Source organism: Schistocerca americana, chromosome 7 (assembly GCF_021461395.2).
Source record: "Schistocerca americana isolate TAMUIC-IGC-003095 chromosome 7, iqSchAmer2.1, whole genome shotgun sequence".
In the NCBI taxonomy this organism is placed as follows: domain Eukaryota; kingdom Metazoa; phylum Arthropoda; class Insecta; order Orthoptera; family Acrididae; genus Schistocerca; species Schistocerca americana.
Genome location: NC_060125.1, coordinates 405,392,905 through 405,414,821, shown reverse-complemented (window position 1 = coordinate 405,414,821; position 21,917 = coordinate 405,392,905). Strand labels below are relative to the sequence as shown.

The following is a 21,917-nucleotide window of genomic DNA, read 5'->3' as shown; positions in this document are numbered from 1 at the left end:
CACGGGAGTGACAGGAAGATCAGGAAGCGATCACTACCACACAGGTCATCATGTGCTCTCCAATGAATAGGTGGGAGGAGTCCTGGGCTGCAAATTGATAAAGCAACGGCCAAGTAACTACCATGAGCCACACTGAAATGTGTGGCGGCCCCAGTATTTAAGAGGCAGAGGTCAACTTGGGACAGTAAATTTTCGACATCTCTGCTGCGGCCAGTAAGCACGGTACTACCCCACAAGGGGCCGTTAAAATCTCCCAGAACTAGGAAAGGTTTAGGGAGTTGATCAATCAGTGCAGCCTATTTATTCAGGGGTACCACAACATCTGGAAAGAGATATACGAGTACGTTGCAGACAGTTATTTCCTGCATTGCCCGTATCCTGACCACCACAGCTTCAAGACAAGTTTGAAGGGGCACAGATTCACTACACACCGAGTTCAGGACATAAACGCAAACTCCACCTGACACTCCACTATATTCACTACAGTTCTTGTAATATCCTCTGTAGCCACGAAGGGCAGGGGTCCACACTGCCGGGAACCATGCTTCCTGGAGGGCAATGCAGAAAGCAAGTGTAAAGCTTAACAGTTGCTGTAGCTCAGCTGGTGGTGGAAAAAACTGCTGCAATTCCACTGGAGGATAATGTGATCATGAGGCATGAAACACTCAATGACATAGTCTACGCCTCAGGGTTACCTGCTGCCACTGACTTATTTCCTAAACAGGCCATATCCATTGTGTCTGAGGGTCTGGTGAGATCTAGGTCCTCAGCAGATGCCAAAATCTTCACCTCATCCTCAGATGAAGAGCTTGTAGGCAGCGGTGATGTGGGTGCCACCACAATTCCCTTGGTCTTGGGGATGATCTATCTGGATTTCTCTCCCTGATCCTTGGGTTTCTCTGGCTGCGAGGCTGATTCAGTCTCCGGGACTGAGGTTGCTCGTGAAGCCCTATGACCAGTTGCTTTTGGGCACTTCAGCCACTGGCGGGTGTCATCATTCCCACTAGCAGAAACCTGGGAAGGGAGTGACCCAAAGGACCCCTTCCTAGCGAGAGGAGCCAAAGAAGACTTAGGCTTCTCCAGCTGAGAAGTGGGGACTGGTGTCCCCGATGGTTGGGGGGGACAGTGCTCCGTGGTAGGTGGTGCGGTAGCAACAGAGAGGGAAGTGCCCCCCATCAGGTGTAGTCTTCCGGCTCTAAGAGCCAACTGGAGCTCGCGAAACTCACTGGGCTACAACTGTTCTCGTAGCGGCGGCATCAGAGCAGGTCATATCCACAGGATGTAGGCACTTAACTTTCCTCTCGGCCTCAGCGTAGGTCAGTCGGTCCAGGGCCTTGTATTCCATGATTTTCCTTTCTCGCTGTAAAATCCTGTAGTCTGGTGAGCAAGGGGAACGATGCTCTTCATAGTTGACACAGATGGGAGACGGGGCACATGGAGTATCGGGATGGGATGGATGTCCACAATCTCGACATGTGATACTGGAAGTACAGCGGAAAGACATATGACCTAACTTCCAGCACTTAAAGCACCGCATTGAGGAGGGATATAGGGCTTGACATCACAGCGGTAGACCACCACCTTGACCTTCTCAGGCAGTGTGTCACCCTCAAAAGCCAAGATGAAGGCAACGGTGGCAACCTGATTAACCCTCAAACCCTGATGGACGCGCTGGATGAAATGAATTCCTCATTGCTATAATTCGGCGCACAGCTCATTGTCAGACTTCAAAAGAAAATCCCTGTGGAATATAATATCCTAGACCATATTTAAGCTCTTATAAGATGTGACGGTAACGGAAACATCCCCCAGTTTCTCACAAGGAAGTAATGCCTGTGACTGGGCAGAGGATGCTGTTTTTATCGAGACTGATCCTGAGTGCATTTTGGACAAGCCTTCCAACTCCCCAAACTCGTCCTCTAAATGTTCTACAAAAAACTAAGGCTTCATCGAGACAAAGCAGTCCCCATCAGCTCTCGTACATACGAGGTACTGAAGTGAATAAGGATCACTGTCATCCTTAGCCTGGTGTTCCTCCCAAGGTATGGCTAGGGAGGGGAATGATTTAGGATCATACTTCCTTGCATTGTACTGAGTCTTGGAATGATTAGAGACTGCTGGCACTTTATCACCAACAACTGATGACATGGTACGCTTCACTGGGCTTCACCTGCCCTGATGCCACCCACTCTGAACAGGGGTCCTCCCCACCGGCACCACCTAGCCGCAGCAAAAGCCACTTGGCAGGATGGCCATTGCCAGGAGTCCTGATGCCCCAGGGCGATGGGCATCTACTCCTTGGCATACGTGGGGAGTTAAGGGCACAGGCATCAGCAGAGCGACCCCTGTGCAGCCGGAGGGCTACAACCAACAGGGTACTTGGTGGCCCCACCACAACGGACTGGCTACCATGCTGCATATGAGATGTAAAGAATTTCATGGTCATCATTGGCACAGAAAACAACACTGCATTGTGGGTGGAGGGAAACTAATCCAGGAAGGTGTCCTCACCCAAGAGATGGAGGGTGAGTGGGACTGCAATGCCACGACAAGAAAGTGGGCTAAGGATCTCAATGAGCGATGGACGTGATGCACCATGTAAGGTGCCCTTCCCCAATAGGCTCGCTCTTTGGGAAATTTTTTAAAAATGGAGGTCAAACCCTACAGGGGACCATCACATAATGGCTGAAATGTGTGAGACTCCTTTTAGTCGCCTCTTACAACAGACAGAAATACCTCAAGCCTATTCTAATCCCCGGGCCTACAGGGGGAAGGAGGCAGGGACAGGTTAGACTGTGTGAAATTCACTCAGAAAGCAGGGATCGTATGTGCCAGTTTTGTGATGCCAAGAAATTCAGCAGACAAATACCAGGAATGTTCTAGAAAGTTTCAGAGTTTTCTTTAGTGTTCTCAGATATTTATTAATGATTTGGAATGTTATCAGTGGTCTGTAAAGAAATGAATAAATGAGGGACAGAGTACTTTATTTCAAATTTTGGTACTGTTGAATACTTAAGTGGATTTAAGAGTACTTAAACATATTTTTTGGCGTTTGATAGTAATTTTGAGAGTGAAATAATATTTTCATATATTTTTAATGTTCATTTTTACTATGTTCTTAAGTGATTGGATGATCTCAGAAAACATTTGAAAATATAGACCAGGCGAAGCAGGTCTATTTGAGTTAAATACTAAATAAATCCGACAGATGGCCACTATGGTAGTATAAGGGGCATTCAAATGACACAAGGTCACTAGCATAAAGTGATGGTAATGATTTTATTAACTCAAAAACTTAGTTATATACAGTACTCATACTCAAAAATAGTCACCAAAACTGTTAGCACATTTATCCCACTGTGAAACTAGCTGGTCGATTCCGTCCTTGAAGAAGCTACGTAGGCTGCTGTCGGATCCAGGCCTGGACCCAGTTACACATTTCATCGTCCGTTGCAAATTGATGTCCATGAATAGCTTGTTTTAGAGGTCCAAACACATGGAAGTCACATGGTAAAAGGTTGGGACTGTAAGGTGAATGTTCCAGCATTTCCCACCAAAACTGCTGCAATGACATCTTCACCGCATTGACCATGTGTGGGCGGGCATTATCATGCAGGAGGATAATGCCACTGGACAACATGTCTCAGCGTTTCGACTTGATGGCTCATCTAAGCTTATGTAAAGTGGCTTGATAATGCTGGACATTGATGGTCGTTCCCCTCCAGGAACTCGACAAACAATGGGCCCTTGTGCCCAAAAAAGAATGACGTCGTGACCTTACCAGAACTGTTGTGCACAACCTTCAATTTCTTTGGAGGTGGTGAAGTTGCATGTTTCCACTGATTTCTCTGATGCTTTCTTTCTGGTTCAAAATGGTGACACCATGTTTCATCACATGTGACAATATGCGACAGAAAGCCGTATTCCTCCTCATGATAACGTTGCAGATGATTCAAAGACAGCACCATTCAAGTATTGTGCTGTTCGGCAGTCAACTGGTGGGGAACCCACCGCACACAGATTTTTCGATAGTTCAAGTGTTGATGCATTATGGTGAGGGCAGTGCACACACTAATACCCAGTAATCAATGGATCTTGTCCACAGTGATCCTGCAAAAGCATTGCACACTGCAGATTCCAGATGAATCAGTTGGTCTGTGATGGACTGTAACACTCAAAAGCCACTTTGAAATTGTGATAAATGTCTTCTGGCTCCCAGACACCAATAGTCGTTTGTTGACCATTCTTAAAAATGGACACAGCCCATTAGTTAGAGAGATTATTCAAAAATTAGTCAAAATCTGCGGATCTTTTCCTGGTCAAGGATAGAAATAACAACACTTTTCTGCCACTTGGGGGCTGGGAAGGAATTCCGCCATCCCCTCCAAATCCAACCGACTTTATCAGATGCAGTGGCTGTGTTGCGCCAGTCTGCTTAAGTGCTGTGAAATTCTTTCACTAAATGGAACACTGTATGACAATGTATTGTGCACAGAAGGGTAAGTATTTTTACTCCGCCAGGCATTTCCAGGTCAGGAAATTAGAATCGCAGTTATTGCACGCGGATACTTTGGCAAAGTGGGCCGTGAAACATTCAGCAATGACTAAAGAATCAGTACAGATGTTGAAACTGATACATACTGTTCCCAACACATGTGCTTGCTCCTTTTTATAAAAAACCATGCCTTTGCTTGAAGTCTCTTGAAAGCTATTAAATGCCAGCAGAAGGATGGTGTCTACATTGTTGTTGAGTCGTTTGAAACCCTCCAATAGCTGCAGCTATTTCTTCAGACCACTACGCCACAGGTTACCAGCTGGAATGGCCCGAGAATAGGGTATTGTTGCTTCCACAATGTGTACAATCACATCAGTAGTGCCTTGTACCACTCCTTTGATATCATTCTCTTTACTGGTTTCAATTTTTTTTTTTTTTTTTTACTTTAGTTATGACAGTGACAAATGTTCCATTGGTCAGCAGTTTGAGAAAGAGAGACTAACAGGAAAGTGGTCACAGTTGTAGAGGTTGCCATGAATGAACCACTGGATCAAGGGCAAAATGCTTGGGCTGTAGACTGTAGGGTACACGGCTGAGTATGTTCCATGGCCCATACTGAAATGTGTCGCAGCTCTATGAGGCCTGTCTAAAAAGTATCCAACCTTTGGCCATAAAAAATATTTCCAATACCTGATGGGGGTTGGGACAGTAATCCCCTCCAAACTAGGCCCCTTGTGCTTGCACACACTTAGCCAACCAATCCTACCACTGGAAACACCTTTGGAAGTCTTCTTTTGGAATGGTGTTCAGCTCCGTCGGCGTGTTCCACATTATCTCTTCTCTAATCTCGAAACGGGATCCTTTCAGTGGTGTCTTCAATTTTGGAAACAACCAGATGATGATGATGATGATTTTTGGTTTGTGGGGCGCTCAACTGCGTGGTTATCAGCGCCCGTACAATTATCCAATCTTTGCTCAGTCCAATTTCGCCACTTTCCTGGATGATGATGAAATGATGAGGACAACACAAACACCCAGTCATCTCGAGGCAGGTGAAAATCCCTGACCCCGCCGGGAATCGAACCCGGGACCCCGTGCTCGGGAAGCGAGAACGCTACCGCGAGACCACGAGCGGCGGACAAAACAACCAGAAGTCGCAAGGTGTCATGTCTGGAGAGTAGGGAGGTTGGCAAACGGCTGTAATTCCATGTTTGACCAAGAAATTTTGGATCAAGTGGGATGAACGTGCAGGGGAGTTGTCAGGTTGCAGTTGCCAGTTTTTCGCCGTCCACTTGTCTGGTCTTTTGCGCCGAACTGCATCATGGAGTCGCCAGAGAATATCTTGATAGTATTCCTTTTCCACTGTTTGTACTTCCGGTGTGTATTCGTGATGCACAATTCCACGGACATCAAAGAAGGCAGTCAGCGTCATCTTGATTTTGCTTCGCACCTGCCGCACTTTCTTCTGCCTTGGAGACTTGGGATGCTTCCATTGTGACGACTGTCTTTTTGTTTCTGGATCGTACCCGTACACCCATGATTCAGCTCCAGTTATCACAGTGTTCAGAAACCCAGGATCAGTGTTGATGGTGTCCAGAAGGTCCTGTGAAATGTCAAAACGGAGGTCTTTTTGTTACGGCGACAACAACTCAGGCACAAACTTTGCAGCCACTTGGTGCATGTTCGAATCATCACGCAAAATTGCATGTGCAGACTCTTTACGCACTCGTGAGCAATCTTCCACATTGTCAAACGACGATCTGCCATTGCCAAATTTTGCAATATCTCAACAACAGCTGCACTCCGAGCAGTTTGGGGCCTGCCAGAACGCTGGTCACTCTTCGCTGACATGTGGCCATTTTTGAATCGGTTGAACCACACCTTAATTTGTATTACACCTATCGTATCTTCTCCAAACACATGCTGAATCTTACGAATTGTTTTGCTTTGAGTACCACCAAGCTTTTGACAAAATATGATGCAGCAGCTTTTCTCAACACGTTCAGTGATCTTGAGAGAATCGGTAATCTCATGCAAATGTTGCGTAGCACCTCACTCAGCAACCGACAGGCAGCAGCTGATGCGCTGGAAGGATGGGACAAAATTCATGTATACACATAAAGGTCTCTTCCTTTACGGTGTACAGTGGCGCCGCGCTATCGTCTCTATTTTGTGCGGGAAAATCAAAGACTGGATACTTTTTAGACAGACCTCTTAGTGTTAAGAATGCATACTTCAAGTTCTGAAAGTAGCTGTTCTACTGCTTAATCCTTGCCAGATGTTTTTTTCAGTGTGCTACAGAGGATTATGGGCATTGGCCCCCTCCCTCAGTAGGAGGAAGGTGGAAGCAGCTGTTTCCCTAGCTTCATACGCTCTCGATATAGTATATATCTGTCTGGGGGCAGGTAGATATGATATTACATATTGTTACCCTAACTGATAAGAGACATGAACAGCTGCGGCTTCCAAGGTATCAGAGAATATGAGCATGCGGACTTCTGAGGCCCTCTCACCATTACAGTAGGGTTTGTAGTTTTTAAAACTAATGGGTTGGGTTTCTGAGTACCATGCCATGCCATCTACAAAGTAAATAACCATAGCTACAAAGAAACTATCAAGTAAATAACCTTTAACTGATGGAGTTGGGCCAGGTGGCAATGGTAGCCGTTAGGTTCCATTGAAGGAACTGTCAGACTAGAATATGTGAAAGCGGTAAAGGAGAAACGAAAGTACGAATAACTTTGCTGCAGAGTTGCGTTCCATCTGAATTTGTTATTCTTCATTGGTATTCCTAGGCTCGACCTCTGGGAGGATGGGGACTGGATCCACTGGAGCAGACAAATTTGGTTTATCTTCTGACTTCTGCTTCTGGTGCCAGTGAGTCTTCAACCCACCCAAATAGACATGCACGTTTACGTGCTACTTTCAGCACAGGCAGGTGCACCAGCACTGGATCAAATCCACTGAGTGGATTAATATCGAAGGTCAGCATGCCGGCCAGCCTGGATGTGGCTTTTAGTCTGTTCTCCACATCCCACAAGGTGAAAACTGAGTTGGTACCCAAGTTACACTTCAGTTACACGATTTGCCATCATTTGGAAAACTTTCTATCACTTTCACATGAGTGACACTACATGCAGACAGTGGGGTACACATATTCCATATAAGTGCAATAACTCCAGAACTATGGAAAAAGTGTATTAAACATGCCAGGAAAATTGAAGAAAAGTACTGGGAGAAAGATGAACTATCTGAAAATGTTCCCCATATCAAGCAAGTCAGAATCAACATGAATGACAGCAGTTCCGATTCATAAGAACATTATAATCGTTTTCAGATGAAGAATATTGGTAGATACAGTTACTTTAAAAATATGTAAATAGCTCTTGTAAAAGTTGCACAGTATGACACTTGTAAATGGAAGCAAATCATTTTTAAACATGCCATTGGAGGTTCAATGATGGCAAGTGAGTTTTTATACGACAAAATATAATCAAGGTCTGAAACTGAAAATAACGGATTTTTATATAACAAAACAGAATCATGGTCTGTGTAAAATTATTTCTGTGTTCCTTCCAAGTCACAACTCTTATGCCTGATTGTGGCAACATAGCATACGATTCTGATACCATGTGCGCGCACACGCATGCACGAGCAGGCGCGCGCAAGCGGCAGGCCCTATCCGTTAAGAGATACTAGCAGAAATGGCCCGCTCTTTTGGCCCATTGTGGAAGTCCACTTGTGGCTAGCTATTTGTGAGTCACAGACACCATGTTGATGAAATGAGACCACAGTGATCAACCCATGCAACAGATAACTTGTGCAAATACTCTGAGAATCAATACTAATGAGCATAGGTAGCAACTCACTGTATAAATCTCACACACACACACACACACACACACACACACACACCGGCAGCTGCTAGGCTAATGGCAAGAAGTGGTGGCAGCACTGACTGTGAATTGAGGGGAGTGGTAGGAAGGGGAGAAGCACTAAGAATGAGGGTATAGGAAGCAGCGCATGTACTCAGCTGTGCCCAGACAGTGACAATGCATGACATCTCAGTGAACAAACTATTTCATCTACTGAGACAAAAACAAGATTTTTCCAGTCTTTTTTGTTAAATTTCCCTGATATGTTTGAAATTCTCTGATATTTGCCTGATTTCTAGAACTTATGGCAACTCTGAAAACATAGCCTCACAATCTGAAGCAACAGAATGCTTCAGATTTGTTAACTTCTTTTTTAAATCATCATTGTGGTAATGCTAAGTTCTGACACAATGAAAATAAGGTAGGAGTAGAGATAACTCCCCAAATAGTACAGGTGTCAAGTCGTGACAGGCACATAACAAGACTGAAAATTTTGTTAGCTTTTAGGAAAGAACCCTTTTTTGCACATTCTGCCCCCCCCCCCCCCCCACCCCAAATCATTGTAAAACAGGAAGGGTACAAACTAATTTACTGGTACCAGTATGTGGATGACATAATCTGTCTTGGAGATGAAACACAAAACAGAATATGAGAGCTATACATTCACATCAACACAGTACACTCACAAATCCACTTCACAATGGAAAAGAAAAAACAAGAAACCAAATTTCCTGGATCTTACAATTACAAGAAACAACAACCAACATGAATTTTCCATCTACAGAAAATCCACGTACACAAGTGCTGTTACCCATAACTCCAATGGTGCATAAATATGCCAGCTTCACAAACATGCTCAGAGGTTAAACAGAACACCTCTTAAACCAGAAAACTACACAGGGATTAAATGTAATCAAAGAAATTACTATTGGAAATGACTAAAAAAACAGACACCACAAACAAGTTCAACAACGAGGTAAAAATGAAACATAACAATAACGGCCACCCATTCAAGAGAACAACCAAAGGATCTGAAAACCCTGAGGCAGAACACAAAGACAACACAGCACAACACATCACCTCAGGAAACAGAAACAGATGGTGCACACTAAAATACAACAACAAAATAGCACATAGAACTGGAAACATATTGAAAACACAACGGATCCCAATAACATTCAAAACAAACAACACATTCAACAAAGGCTAACACCAGACAAAAGAACCTCTGACAGATTCAGCAATGTTGGAATATACGAACTCATATGTAAGTCCTGTCAGGCCCAATATCTCTGACAAACAAGCAGAAATTTCCGAACAAGGTATACAGAACATATGACAGCCCTAACGAGTGAACGTACACATTACATTTTCACAGAATGAACAAAAATCACAGCCCCACAAATATCAAAAGTGATCTACATCTCCTGGAACACAGCAACAGTTTATCCTGAAAACTAATAACAGAAGAAAATTATTACATACAAAAGGGCTGCTCTAAGACACACACACACACACACACACACACACACACACACACACACACACACACACACACACAAATAATGAACAGAAGTCATCAGAATCCCGCTACAATTTTCATAAACTTCCCCCAATTATGTAGTACATATCTCACAACACATACAAACAGCAAAATGGCGTAATATTTTATATCACTAATAAGGTGAAAAAGTTATGTTTCTGTGTGTCGAAAAGTAGCTGCAATCCACCCAATGAACGTGAGTTCATAACAAATTATGTGACAACCTAATACACAAGAAAACTGTATCCACACCACAATGACAGGCACTCATACGCTAGCAGATGACATGATGTACGGGGTAGGTGGCGACAACAAAATAACACAGAAAATATGCTGGAAAGAGCAGCAACAACTGTGGAAATCATGCTGTGATGTATAGTAAATAAGGTACTATGAAATTATGCACAGAAATAATATTTACAAGAAAACAGTAAACATATTCTATGTAACATAGCTGGAGAACAGTGATTTTTATTTTCATAAAATTATTTTAAAAGAGTCTTAATCACAGCCAATGTTAACTTCTGACCGGTTTCGGCCTTTTAATTATGGGCCAACATCAAAAGTTGCACCATCTGGATGACGACGATGGCGCATGACCCACTGCAGAGGCCTAAGTTACAGTGGGTCAGGGACCATCGCCGTCATCCAGATGGTGCAAACTCTAATGATGGCCCGTAATTAAAAGGCCGAAACTGGTCAGAAGTTAACATCAGCAGTGATTAAGACTGTTTTTAAATAATTTTATGAAAACAGTACTCGTGTAATAACCTTTAACAACACTTTATAAGTATGACATTTCTGCATGTTTCACAATCAAAGAATACACTGCAGATCGTGATATTGGTCGCAGAAACTAGTTTGGGGGGATAAATAAATAACGAAAGTGTTTTGCATCCAGGCAGACCCACAATCCCATATTGTTGAAAATTTAAAAATTCTGGAGAGCACTTACACTTCTCAAAAAACTATATTTAGACTGTAATTCACTGTATTTAATGAGAAAATGTTATTCTAATGACTGAATATAATAAAACACTCACAAGCGCTAAGTCCCTGGCGTCAAGTGGGTGAGCAGCAAGCCACCTTTCAGGAGCAGGCACATCTGCTAAGATAGGTTGTGCTATCTGTTGGATACTGCCAGCACCCACCCCTCGCCGTCCACTGCCTGCTGAACCAAGCTGCACTTGCTGCAATCGTTGGGCATATAGTTTGACACGTTCCAAGAACTCGTGCTGTTCAAGAGCATGTGGACCCAAGGCAGAAACATCAATCACATTCCTAGAAAATTAAAATAATGTGGCTTACAACTGTGCATAACTCAACAAATTATAACATGTAACAGTTACATAAAAACTTCGGAACATTAACACCATACAAATAAATTAAGATGATTGTCTGGAGACAGCATACAATGTGAAATTTGTCAACTTGCAAGGGCTAAAATAAACTGGTGTCGAAAATTAATGCAACAAACTGCTATTTCCCCATCCTGAGTTTAATTCATGATATAATCATAAGAACTGTCAAGAGACGGTTGGTTGGTCGATTTGGGGAAGGGGACCAAACAGCGAGGTCATAGGTCCCATCAGGTTAGCGAAGGATGGAGAAGGAAGTCGGCCATGTCCTTTCAAAGGAACCATCCCGGCATTTGCCCGAAGCGATATAGGGAAATCTAAATCAGGATGGCCAGATGCGAGTTTGAACCACTGTCCCCCCCAAATATGAGTCCAGTGTGCTAACCACAGCGCCACCTTGCTCGGTGTCAACAGATGTCATTATGACTGTGTTCTGCACGCAAAATGGCATTCCGATCAATGGGCAACCACACAAGCAAAGACATCAAGGCACCTATCAAGCGGGGTAGTGTTTGCAGTGTAGTCCCACACCCGCAATTGCTGTGTACACAGTCGCAGATGATGCAGTATGGCACAGAGAAGATGCCTACCAACTCTCTGCTGTGGAGGGCCATAGGAAGGATGCAAGCACAAGCATCGCAAACTGATTTGGCCTGATAGCTTAATGTGAATCGTTCTGTTGCTTCTCAGATGAGGCGACAGTTCAGAGAGACCACAACTGCATCCCGGAGACCAAAACAAGGCTGACCATGTGTGACATCAGAAAGAGTGGACCATTATTTGACTGTAAGGGCACGAAGGTACTGGCTTACTACTGCACTGTAACTGGCATCTGACGTCGCAGCATCCCCTGGACGTGTTATATTGAGGCAAACAGTGCAGGGAAGGCTTCAACAGAGCGGCCTTTATTGTTGGAGACCTGTTGTCTGTCTGCCTCTGGCGTGTCTTCACAGAAGGAAATGTCTAGAGTGGAGCCATCAACATACCACCTGGACGATCAAATGGAGGGCCAATGTTCTTTTCACAGATGAGTCCCATTTTGGTCTGGAGAGTGATTCTCAATGTATTCGCATCTGGAGGGCACATGGAACATGATTTGGGACCCGAACACTGTGGAAAAAGACCGATATCAAGGCGGATTCCTAATGGTGTGGCCAGGGATTATGTTGACCACTAACATTCTTCATGAAATTATACGGGCAAATCAGCAAGATTTAACTGCTGTCAGGTACTGTAAGAAGATCTGGGATCTCATGCGTGGTGGTTGTGAGGTGTTGTGGGCCCAGACTTCGTACTGATAGACGATAATGCTCGACCTCATAGAGCACAGGTGGTTGAGGTTTTTTGGAAACAGAAGATATTTCATGCATGGTGTGGCCTGCTCATTCTCCCAATTTGAATTACATAGAGCATGTCTGGGATGCACTACGGAGATGGGTTGCATCACTTCAGCATCCACCAACCATTCTTCAAGACTTGTGAACAGCTCTGCAGGAAGAATGGGCATTATTGTCTCAATATGACACTGATGACATCATTCACAATATGCCCCGCCACCGTCAGGCCTGTATTGGTGCCATAGCTCGTCACACCCCATACTGAGCACACTAACCAGATGTCAAAATGTGTGTGCAAATCCATTACATTGGAACAAACTGAAGAACATTTTGGTATACCGTTATGCATGTTGCAGTTGATTATGTTCTGTATTGTTTGCATTGTTTCTACCATATCTGTTTGTATTGTTTAGTGGCAAAATAAATGCAACCTTGCAAAATTTGCCTTTGTTGCTTTAATTCTGGACACCAGCGTATTTTAAGTATGCTTTAATAGCATATTACAAAGCAAAACTGTCTATAATGTTTGAATGAGGTATTAAACCATTTTTACCCGCAATTTCTATGTAACTTATAGTTACCAATTGCATTTTCAGTCCAAACGGGATGCTAGAGACTGATAAAATATGAACATGTTGACAAGAGATGTACCACTGACTGTTAGCATTATTTGAGGAGCTTGTGTACATGTGACTAAGACTCAACATCTGACTGAAAAGCTTTCACAGCTTTTTCACATTCCTACACAAATACATCCATTGACAAATTTGTATAAAAATATATAACTGTGTGATAAAATTTCACATTCTTTGTAATTTTAATATTAATTGTGTGATAATCTATTCGCAATGGCACATCTGCAACATGTTTCTTTTTGGAACAACAACTGAGTAAGAAATGATTAAAAGATCATTATAACAATGAAAATGAAAGAGAAACAACAAACCCCAGCTACTGGTGATGCACGTCCCACATAAAATTCACCTGACTGGTTTTACGAAGATTATCTGGATTTTCGCAATGAGAGGCTTTACATGGAAAAGTCACTATCTACTTCAAAACACATTTACAAGTGGATCTTATGGACTGGCCTACTTCAGCTTTCTCACATTTGCAGAATGTTAAGGTCAGTGTCTGTACATTAATTTCATACATCAGTAACACACAAATCCAAAAAACTCAAAAAAATTGCCTCTGCAGATTAGCAAGCACTGGTAAGTACAAAACATATTTGCTAGTAGATGAATACACAGCGTAAGAACTAAAATCGTGAAGTTGCTAGAATGAATCTGAATCTTTCTAGCAGCAGACTTTTTTACTTTCATGTGAACCCCCTTTTTATTAACAAATATTAAAACAATTTTTATATAAAAGTAACATCTTTATTTTTAATTACTACTGGCATCAAAATGCAGCCATTTAACAATAAAGTAAAATTTGTTACAAAAACATCAAATAGAAAATGAAAACTTTATTTTCAAGACCTGAACAGCAATGCTTTTCATTTAACAAAGACATTTCACATCTCTGTGTCAAATTTTAGTTTATTTTCATATAACATAACTAAATACAACAACATTACTTTTTGGAAAAAAAAAAAAAATCTGGACCATTAGTTGTTAGTAAAAATTTTAATTTGTCTCAAAAATGAGATCGACAGGAAGTGCAAAATGGCTAAGCAGGGATGGCTAAGAGGACAAATGTAAGGGCGTAGAGGCTTATCTCACTAGGGGTAAGATAGATACTGCCTACAGGAAAATTAAAGAGACCTTTGGAGAAAGGAGAACCACTTGCATGAATATCAAGAGCTCAGATGGAAACCCAGTTCTAAGCAAAGAAGGGAAAGCAGAAAGGTGGAAGGAGTATATAGAGGGTCTATACAAGGGCGATGTACTGGAGGACAATATTATGGAAATAGAAGAGGATGTAGATTAAGATGAAATGGGAGATATGACACTGCGTGAAGAGTTTGACAGAGCATTGAAAGACCTGAGTCGAAAAAAGGCCCCGGGAGTAGACAACATCCCATTAGAACTACTGATCGCCTTGGGAGAGCCAGTCCTGACAAAACTCTGCCATCTGGTGAGCAAGATGTATGAGACAGGCGAAATACCCTCAGACTTCAAGAAGAATATAATAATTACAATCCCAAAGAAAGCAGGTGTTGACAGAAGTGAAAATTACCGAACTATCAGTTTAATAAGTCACATCTGCAAAATACTAACGTGAATTCTTTACAGACAAATGGAAAAACTGATAGAAGCCGACCTCAGGGAAGATCAGTTTGGATTCTGTAGAAATGTTGGAACACGTGAGGCAATACTGACCTTACGGCTTATCTTAGAAGAAATATTAAGGAAAGGCAAACCTACGTTTCTAGCATTTGTAGACTTAGAGAAAGCTTTTGACAATGTTGATTGGAATACTCTTTCAAATTCTGAAGGTGGCAGGGGTAAAATACAGGGAGCCAAAGGCTATTTACAATTTGTACAGAAAGCAGATGGTAGTTCTAAGAGTCGAGGGGTACGAAAGGGAAGCAGTGGTTGGGAAGGGAGTGAGACAGGGTTGTAGCCAATCAACGATGTTATCCAATCTGTATATTGAGTAAGCAGTAAAGGTTCAAATGGTTCAAATGGCTCTGAGCACTATGGGACTCAACTGCTGAGGTCATTAGTCCCCTAGAACTTAGAACTAGTTAAACCTAACTAATCTAAGGACATCACAAACATCCATGCCCGAGGCAGGATTCGAACCTGCGACCGTAGCGGTCTTGCGGTTCCAGACTGCAGCGCCTTTAACCGCACGGCCACTTCGGCCGGCAAGCAGTAAAGGAAACAAAAGAAAAGTTCAAAGTAGGTATTAAAATCCATGGAGAAGAAATAAAAACTTTGAGGTTCGCCGATGACATTGTAATTCTGTCAGAGACAGCAAAGGACTTGGAAGAGCAGTTGAACGGAATGGATTGTGTCTTGAAAGGAGGATATAAGATGAACATCAACAAAAGCATAATGAGGATAATGGAATGTAGTTGAATTAAGTTGGGTGATGCTGAGGGAATTAGATTAGGAAATGAGACACTTAAAGTAGTAAAGGAGTTTTGCTATTTGGGGAGCAAAATAACTGATGATGGTCGAAGTAGAGAGGATATAAAATGTAGACTGGCAATGGCAAGGAAAGCGTTCCAGAAGAAAAATTTGTTAACATCGAGTATAGATTTAAATGTCAGGAAGTCGTTTCTGAAAGTATTTGTATGGAGTATAGCCACGTATGGAAGTGAAACGTGGATGATAAATAGTTTAGACAAGAAGAGAATAGAAGCTTTCGGAATGCGGTGCTACAGAAGAAAAATGGTTCAAATGGCTCTGAGCACTATGGGACTCAACTGCTGAGGTCATTAGTCCCCTAGAACTTAGAACTAGTTAAACCGAACTAACCTAAGGACATCACAAACATCCATGCCCGAGGCAGGATTCGAACCTGCGACCGTAGTGGTCTTGCGGTTCCAGACTGCAGCGCCTTTAACCGCACGGCCACTTCGGCCGGCTGCTACAGAAGAATGCTGGAGATTAGATGGGCAGATCACATAACTAACGAGGAGGTATTGAATAGAATTGGGGAGAAGAGGAGTTTGTGGCACAACTTGACTAGAAGAAGGGATCGGTTGGTAGGACATGTTCTGAGACATCGAGGGACCACCAATTTAGTATTGGAGGGCAGCGTGGAGGGTAAAAATCGAAGAGGGAGACCAAGAAATGAATACACTAAGCAGATTCAGAAGGATGTAGGTTGCAGTAGGTACTGGGAGATGAAGAAGCTTGCACAGGATAGAGTAGCATGGAGAGCTGCATCAAGGCTGTCTCAGGACTGAAGACCACAACGACAATGTTTTCATCACTAGGTAAATCAATTGCGTAACATGTCTTTAACATAACGTTGCTTTTTCAGGTCTCACCTGTAACAATTTTTTAAAATTTTAATTTAAATATGTTAATAAGCCATAATGTTTTGTACTTACCAACCCTCAGAACATCTGATCTGCAAAGGCAATTTTTTCTATGTCCTGCCTTGTATCATCTCTCTCTTCTGAATTGCGTTGCACTGCATTAACAAATTTATGTCCAGACATTGACCTTCAAGTACCAAGTCTATATGACTATATAAGCAATGGAGACAAGAACTGAGATGCTATGCAATGGAGACAAGAGCTGAGATGCTATCTGGTTTACATTGTTCTTCTAGAAAATGCATATCCAGAGATTAAAGAGGACTATCCACACAACTGCATCATACCCATGTGGTGATGAAAATGTTGGATATGCAGCACCTAGCAAAAAGTGCAAGCTAGGAGATACACTCCACTGCATACAGTCATTTCAGGAGAACCAGTGAATACTACACAGTAAACATAAAACAAAGCACAAAGTTTTGTAGATAAATTCCAAACAAAAACATATGGCTGTCAAAATGGCAACATATGAAACTTTCAATGATTATTGAAGCAGAATCTTATTGACAGACATCTCACAAAACCCACAGAAATTGTCATATGTAATGGTTGTCAGTGGCACCAAGATTAGCGTCAGTCATGCACGGATGACACTGTAACTGAAGATGGTAAGGCTATGCTTTCAAAGGTTGCTTTGCAAAGGAAAATCCAGGCATACTGGCCCAGCTGAATTCTCACACTACTGCAAACATGAGTGATACAGGTATTAGTGTCAGTGGTGGCAGCAAGAAACTGCTGAAATCAAACTGAAAAAAAAATCTTTGGGACCCATGGTAACCCTGTCACATTTTAAACAGAATCTGCAGCTGCATTTACTATTCTTAACCATAATATACCATAGATCCCAATAGCAGAAAACTGTGGCCATTAGTTGGAACAAAGCATTGGTCACAGTAATCTACAAGAAGGATAGAAGAAGTGATATGCAAAACTAATGTCCAATACCTTGAACATTCATCTGTTGTATAATCTTTGAATATTATCTGAACTAAAACATAATGGGATACCTCTAACAGAATGATCTCCTCCATATCAACCAATGCAGATTATGAAAACACCAGTCACGCGAAACCCAACTCTTACTTTTCTCACATTACACCTCACAAGTCATGGAACAAGGCAGTCAGTAGGTGCAGTACTACTTGACTCCTAAAAAGTCGTCTGATCCAGTATCACACTTATTAATGAGAGTATAATCATCATACTGATTTGCAGTATATAGATTTAGAGCATTTTAAAGAGTGGAAACTTTGTTCTTAGTATCAAATTTCTTGACAAATAAGCAAAATATTCCTAGACTGCACATCTGTCAAGTAAGCAGCATTAATATAGGCAATGAAATGTAGCACGAATGTTCTAAGCCACTTATAAAACATGATCAGCTCCATTTCCTAAACTTTGCCTGTCCCTATTCCTTTATCGCTTTTCCTTTCCCTTCAACCTTTTGCCGGAAGAAGGAGCCACTTGCTCTGAAAGCTAGCACATTTCCACAATTTTTACATGTGATTTCTTCTGCCACCGCTTGGTGAGTACATTCTTTTTATCTATCCATAGCTTGTTATTTATTAATGGAAAATACTTTATGGAATACAAACAATGAAATGATTAAGGGTAACAAAAGGCCTTCTTTGGAAATAGGAAACATGCACCGCATTTATGAAAGCCTGATGAGAGACTGCAACAGCTTCACTTTCTGAAGATGGCATTTTGGCCGATATCTTAAACGTATAGTAGTCTTTTCATTATGCCTGCCTGCAGCTCAATGCCTCTCTATGTGGTAAGCAGCAATCTGTCCTCTTCATAATATAATTGTAACTTTGAGAACATATTGTTCCTTCTTCAGCAAGGAATGACAGTATGGTTGGGACTTAGAAAGAGGGATCAGGTTATTCAGACTGTAAGCCGAGAGGGAAACAGGTGGTGTTCTCCTTCTCCCTTTATCCCTGTAACACTTGAGTCTCCTACAACCTAGAGTTTGACTGATCTCCCCCACTCTTCCCAAATCCTAATCAGCCCTTGTCTCCATGAAAAAAGAATATTAAGTTTAAAACATAAGACTACTATTTTGACATCAGGTGTTATCATTGGTACTAGCTACTTTGCCTCCTGGAAGTAAATATCACCAACCACTCAATTTTAACAGATTGTGTTAATTTGGTTAATTATTTATTTCACCCACATATATGATATCATCAATCCACATTACTCATACATATGAAGTACAACTTCTTCTTATACTTTCAGATCATATGTGGATGTTGACCAAACCCGTTCATTATGATGTTGACCAAACTCGTTCATTATGTCTATCCCAGAGACCACTTCCCTGTGGGATCCTCGGAATAAGATTAATATAATGTAAAACCAATTTATTCACTTAAGCTACATAGTTTCATTACTACAAAATTTTTTAGTAATAAAAACACAATTTCAATGCTGAAAAATTAATTTCACAATACAGGCAATGTATTTGGAATCTGTTTATGGCAAATATTCATGTGACACATGAGCCTTCTTACAGGCTCATCATTCTAGCCAATAGAAATAAAACGTATTTTTAAAGTAAATAGGATATATCATACGTGGGAAAAAAAAAATCAAGATCATGATATAATTAATACCTGCATCACACACTTTATTGACACAAATGACAACAAAACTGGCAATACGTGTAAAAGGTGTAACAACAGTTTATGCTTTGAATACAGGTAGTCGCTTGCAAGCTTTTTTTTTTTTTTTTTAAAAAAATATGAGAAGATTCTGCTGCATCTATTTCAACAGAACTGAGTTCATTCTAATGTTCTGCACTAATCAAAAGCTACTTGCTATGAAAATAATAAATATGGCAAATAAAAATAAATTAAATAAAAGAGAAAAAAGCTCTTTTACATACGTGGCTGTCTCTTGCAGTATTCTGTTCAGGGCTGACTGTTCATCTGTCTTCTTGGGCAAAGAGTTAGGGTACCGAGTTAAGAATTCGTCACTGAAACCGGATAAGAGAACAATGTATGACTCATGAGTATACTTTGAGAAAATGAAGTTTAATGTTAACTGTTGCCATTGAAAATCTCATACACACTTTTTAACCCAATAACATTAACTCCCCACCGTTAATCTCCAAACAAATGCCTTTGTAAAGTATTTATGACAAATCGTTATCTAAAATAATATCAGCGATTCCAGCAGAATGGCGGTAACTCTCAGCGGGTTTAATGTACCAATATCAGCTCACGAAATACATTTGTGATAACTGCCCCAAGTTATAAGAGAACTCCAAATGGTATTACTACACATGGGTTTTCATTTGTAAAGTAATGTAACTCTGAGTAAAACCAAAACAATTCGCACATTAAGTAGCCTTAACACTTTTTCCTGCTTTGTGGAAAATCAGAAATAAATTAAACACAAATAAAACATCAAAATTATGATTAAGATGTCCTCTTGGTTCCCTAATGCAGTATTCTGTACTTTGAGAGTACACTGACACCACCAGGGTTACGCAACACAAATAAAACGATCCACAGATAGTGCCGAAATAACTGCAAATCAACGAAACTAAAACAAAATCTACATGCCAAAAAGCAGCCACTGAAAGAGCAACATAAAACATTATTAAGCATGTTATGCATCAGCTTAAAAATGCATTCGATAGGTGTTCATTATTTGTTGTGTATTGCGACAGTTTGCGTTTGGTTACAAAATTCTAACTGCAGAAGTCTAGTTCTTGAAGTATTCCACTGGATGGGTAATTTCTTCTGCGTGCAAGTATTTTAAGATATTGTATTTGCTTCCAATTGTGGGGCATTTCAATACTTCGCAGGAAATATTAGGGCCCTATCTTCGACACCTTATCCCTCTTGCATAAAGCAAACAGTGTGTCAATTACACATTCTTCCCTTTGTAAACAAACGCAAGATAGCAAACATGTTTATCAGTGATACCAGAACAATGCCCGACTGGTGAAGAGAAGAGACTTTGCCGTACTAAGCCTTGCTAACGACAACACGGAATAAAAATACAAGCAATACTGACCTATGAACTCTCTGGATTGCAGCACTATTGCTCACTGGATCCACTAGAAGATGTGTCCTTTCGTTTGCTTCCCCGCCCTAAAAGCATATTTTTTGTTGAATATATATATTTTTTTTGCACTATGGAAACAAACATGGAGAATTAGGTTTCATGATGAAACGCATCAACCACAGTGTTACTGCATATCACACTTCGTAATCCAAATTAAAGCAAAGGAATCCGTGGGTACAATCGTCTTATCTCATAAATTTCTCATGTCTAAATGCGAATGACTTTTACATCACCTGTACCGAATTATCCTCTTTACAACTATAACAACATCCCATGTTCTTAAGTATTTGTACAAACGACATACGTTACAAACAGGAAACAAAACTTTCCACCACAACACCTGACTTCTGTCACACCACCTGACGCCCTACTGCATTTGCTCGATTCAGTCGATCAATGATCTTCGTTTGTAAAGAACCCATCTTGCAGTAAAAATCGATTTAGTAATCGCAACACATATTCAGATATCGAACTGAGAAATTACAGATGCGTTTTGATTACGAGAGCAAAGAGGAGGACGGAATCTAGCTACCGATAATGTAATGCTGATGCAGTCGGCCTGATTGCTTCGGTGTCGGCCAATCGAGATGTTGCGCTTCGCGCGAAATGAACGTTAAGGCAACATTTATTGCATAGCGTTTTCATGCAACATAATCCAAGAATACATCAATGTGAAAAATCAATAAAAGAATATCTATATAAAAGGCAGAATAAACGATGTCAAAGATACTACGTTGAAGTGAAATCATCTTCTAAGTCGTAATGCACAACCATTGAACAACCTCTACATCACCCCACCCACCCAACCACTCAAGTGCTAATGATGTTTGCGATTAATCCTATCGTGAAATGCAGATCGCGTGATGACTGCTTTTGTTGATATGGAACCGTCAGGGGTAACTGCTGATGTTTGTGGCAGGTTATTGGTGATGGGTGGCGATGTAACAGATGGTTCTCTCGTATCGGTAGATGGTGGGATAGGCGTCTTGTGTGCCGAAGTGGAAGCAGAGCTGAAGGCAGGTTATAGGAGGTCAATAGATATTGTTGTTGGTATTCCCATAACATCGACACTGAACGCTGTACTTTCTCTGCTAAGCATTGTACAAGGGTAATCCCAAAAGTAAGGTCTCCTGTTTCTTTATAAGTACAGAACTCTGTTTGTGTGGCAGTTGGTCACACTGTTAGGAAGAGTGCTTCACGCACTGGTGTAAACATGCAAC

At 41.5% G+C, this 21,917-nt stretch overlaps 1 protein-coding gene across 1 annotated transcript in view; it reads right to left on the bottom strand.

Annotated features, from left to right (window-relative positions):
* Nucleotides 1-21,106, bottom strand: part of LOC124622151 (ragulator complex protein LAMTOR1) — a 69,000-nt gene extending 47,894 nt beyond the window's left edge. The window contains exons 1-4 of the mRNA XM_047147789.1: nucleotides 20,931-21,106; nucleotides 20,647-20,723; nucleotides 19,508-19,597; nucleotides 10,957-11,194 (exon numbers count right to left, since the gene is read on the bottom strand). Of these exons, the coding sequence (XP_047003745.1) occupies nucleotides 10,957-11,194; nucleotides 19,508-19,597; nucleotides 20,647-20,723; nucleotides 20,931-20,999 (474 nt within the window). The 5' untranslated portion in view covers nucleotides 21,000-21,106. The remainder of the gene's footprint in view (nucleotides 1-10,956; nucleotides 11,195-19,507; nucleotides 19,598-20,646; nucleotides 20,724-20,930) is intronic.
* Between the last annotated feature and the right edge of the window lie 811 nt (nucleotides 21,107-21,917).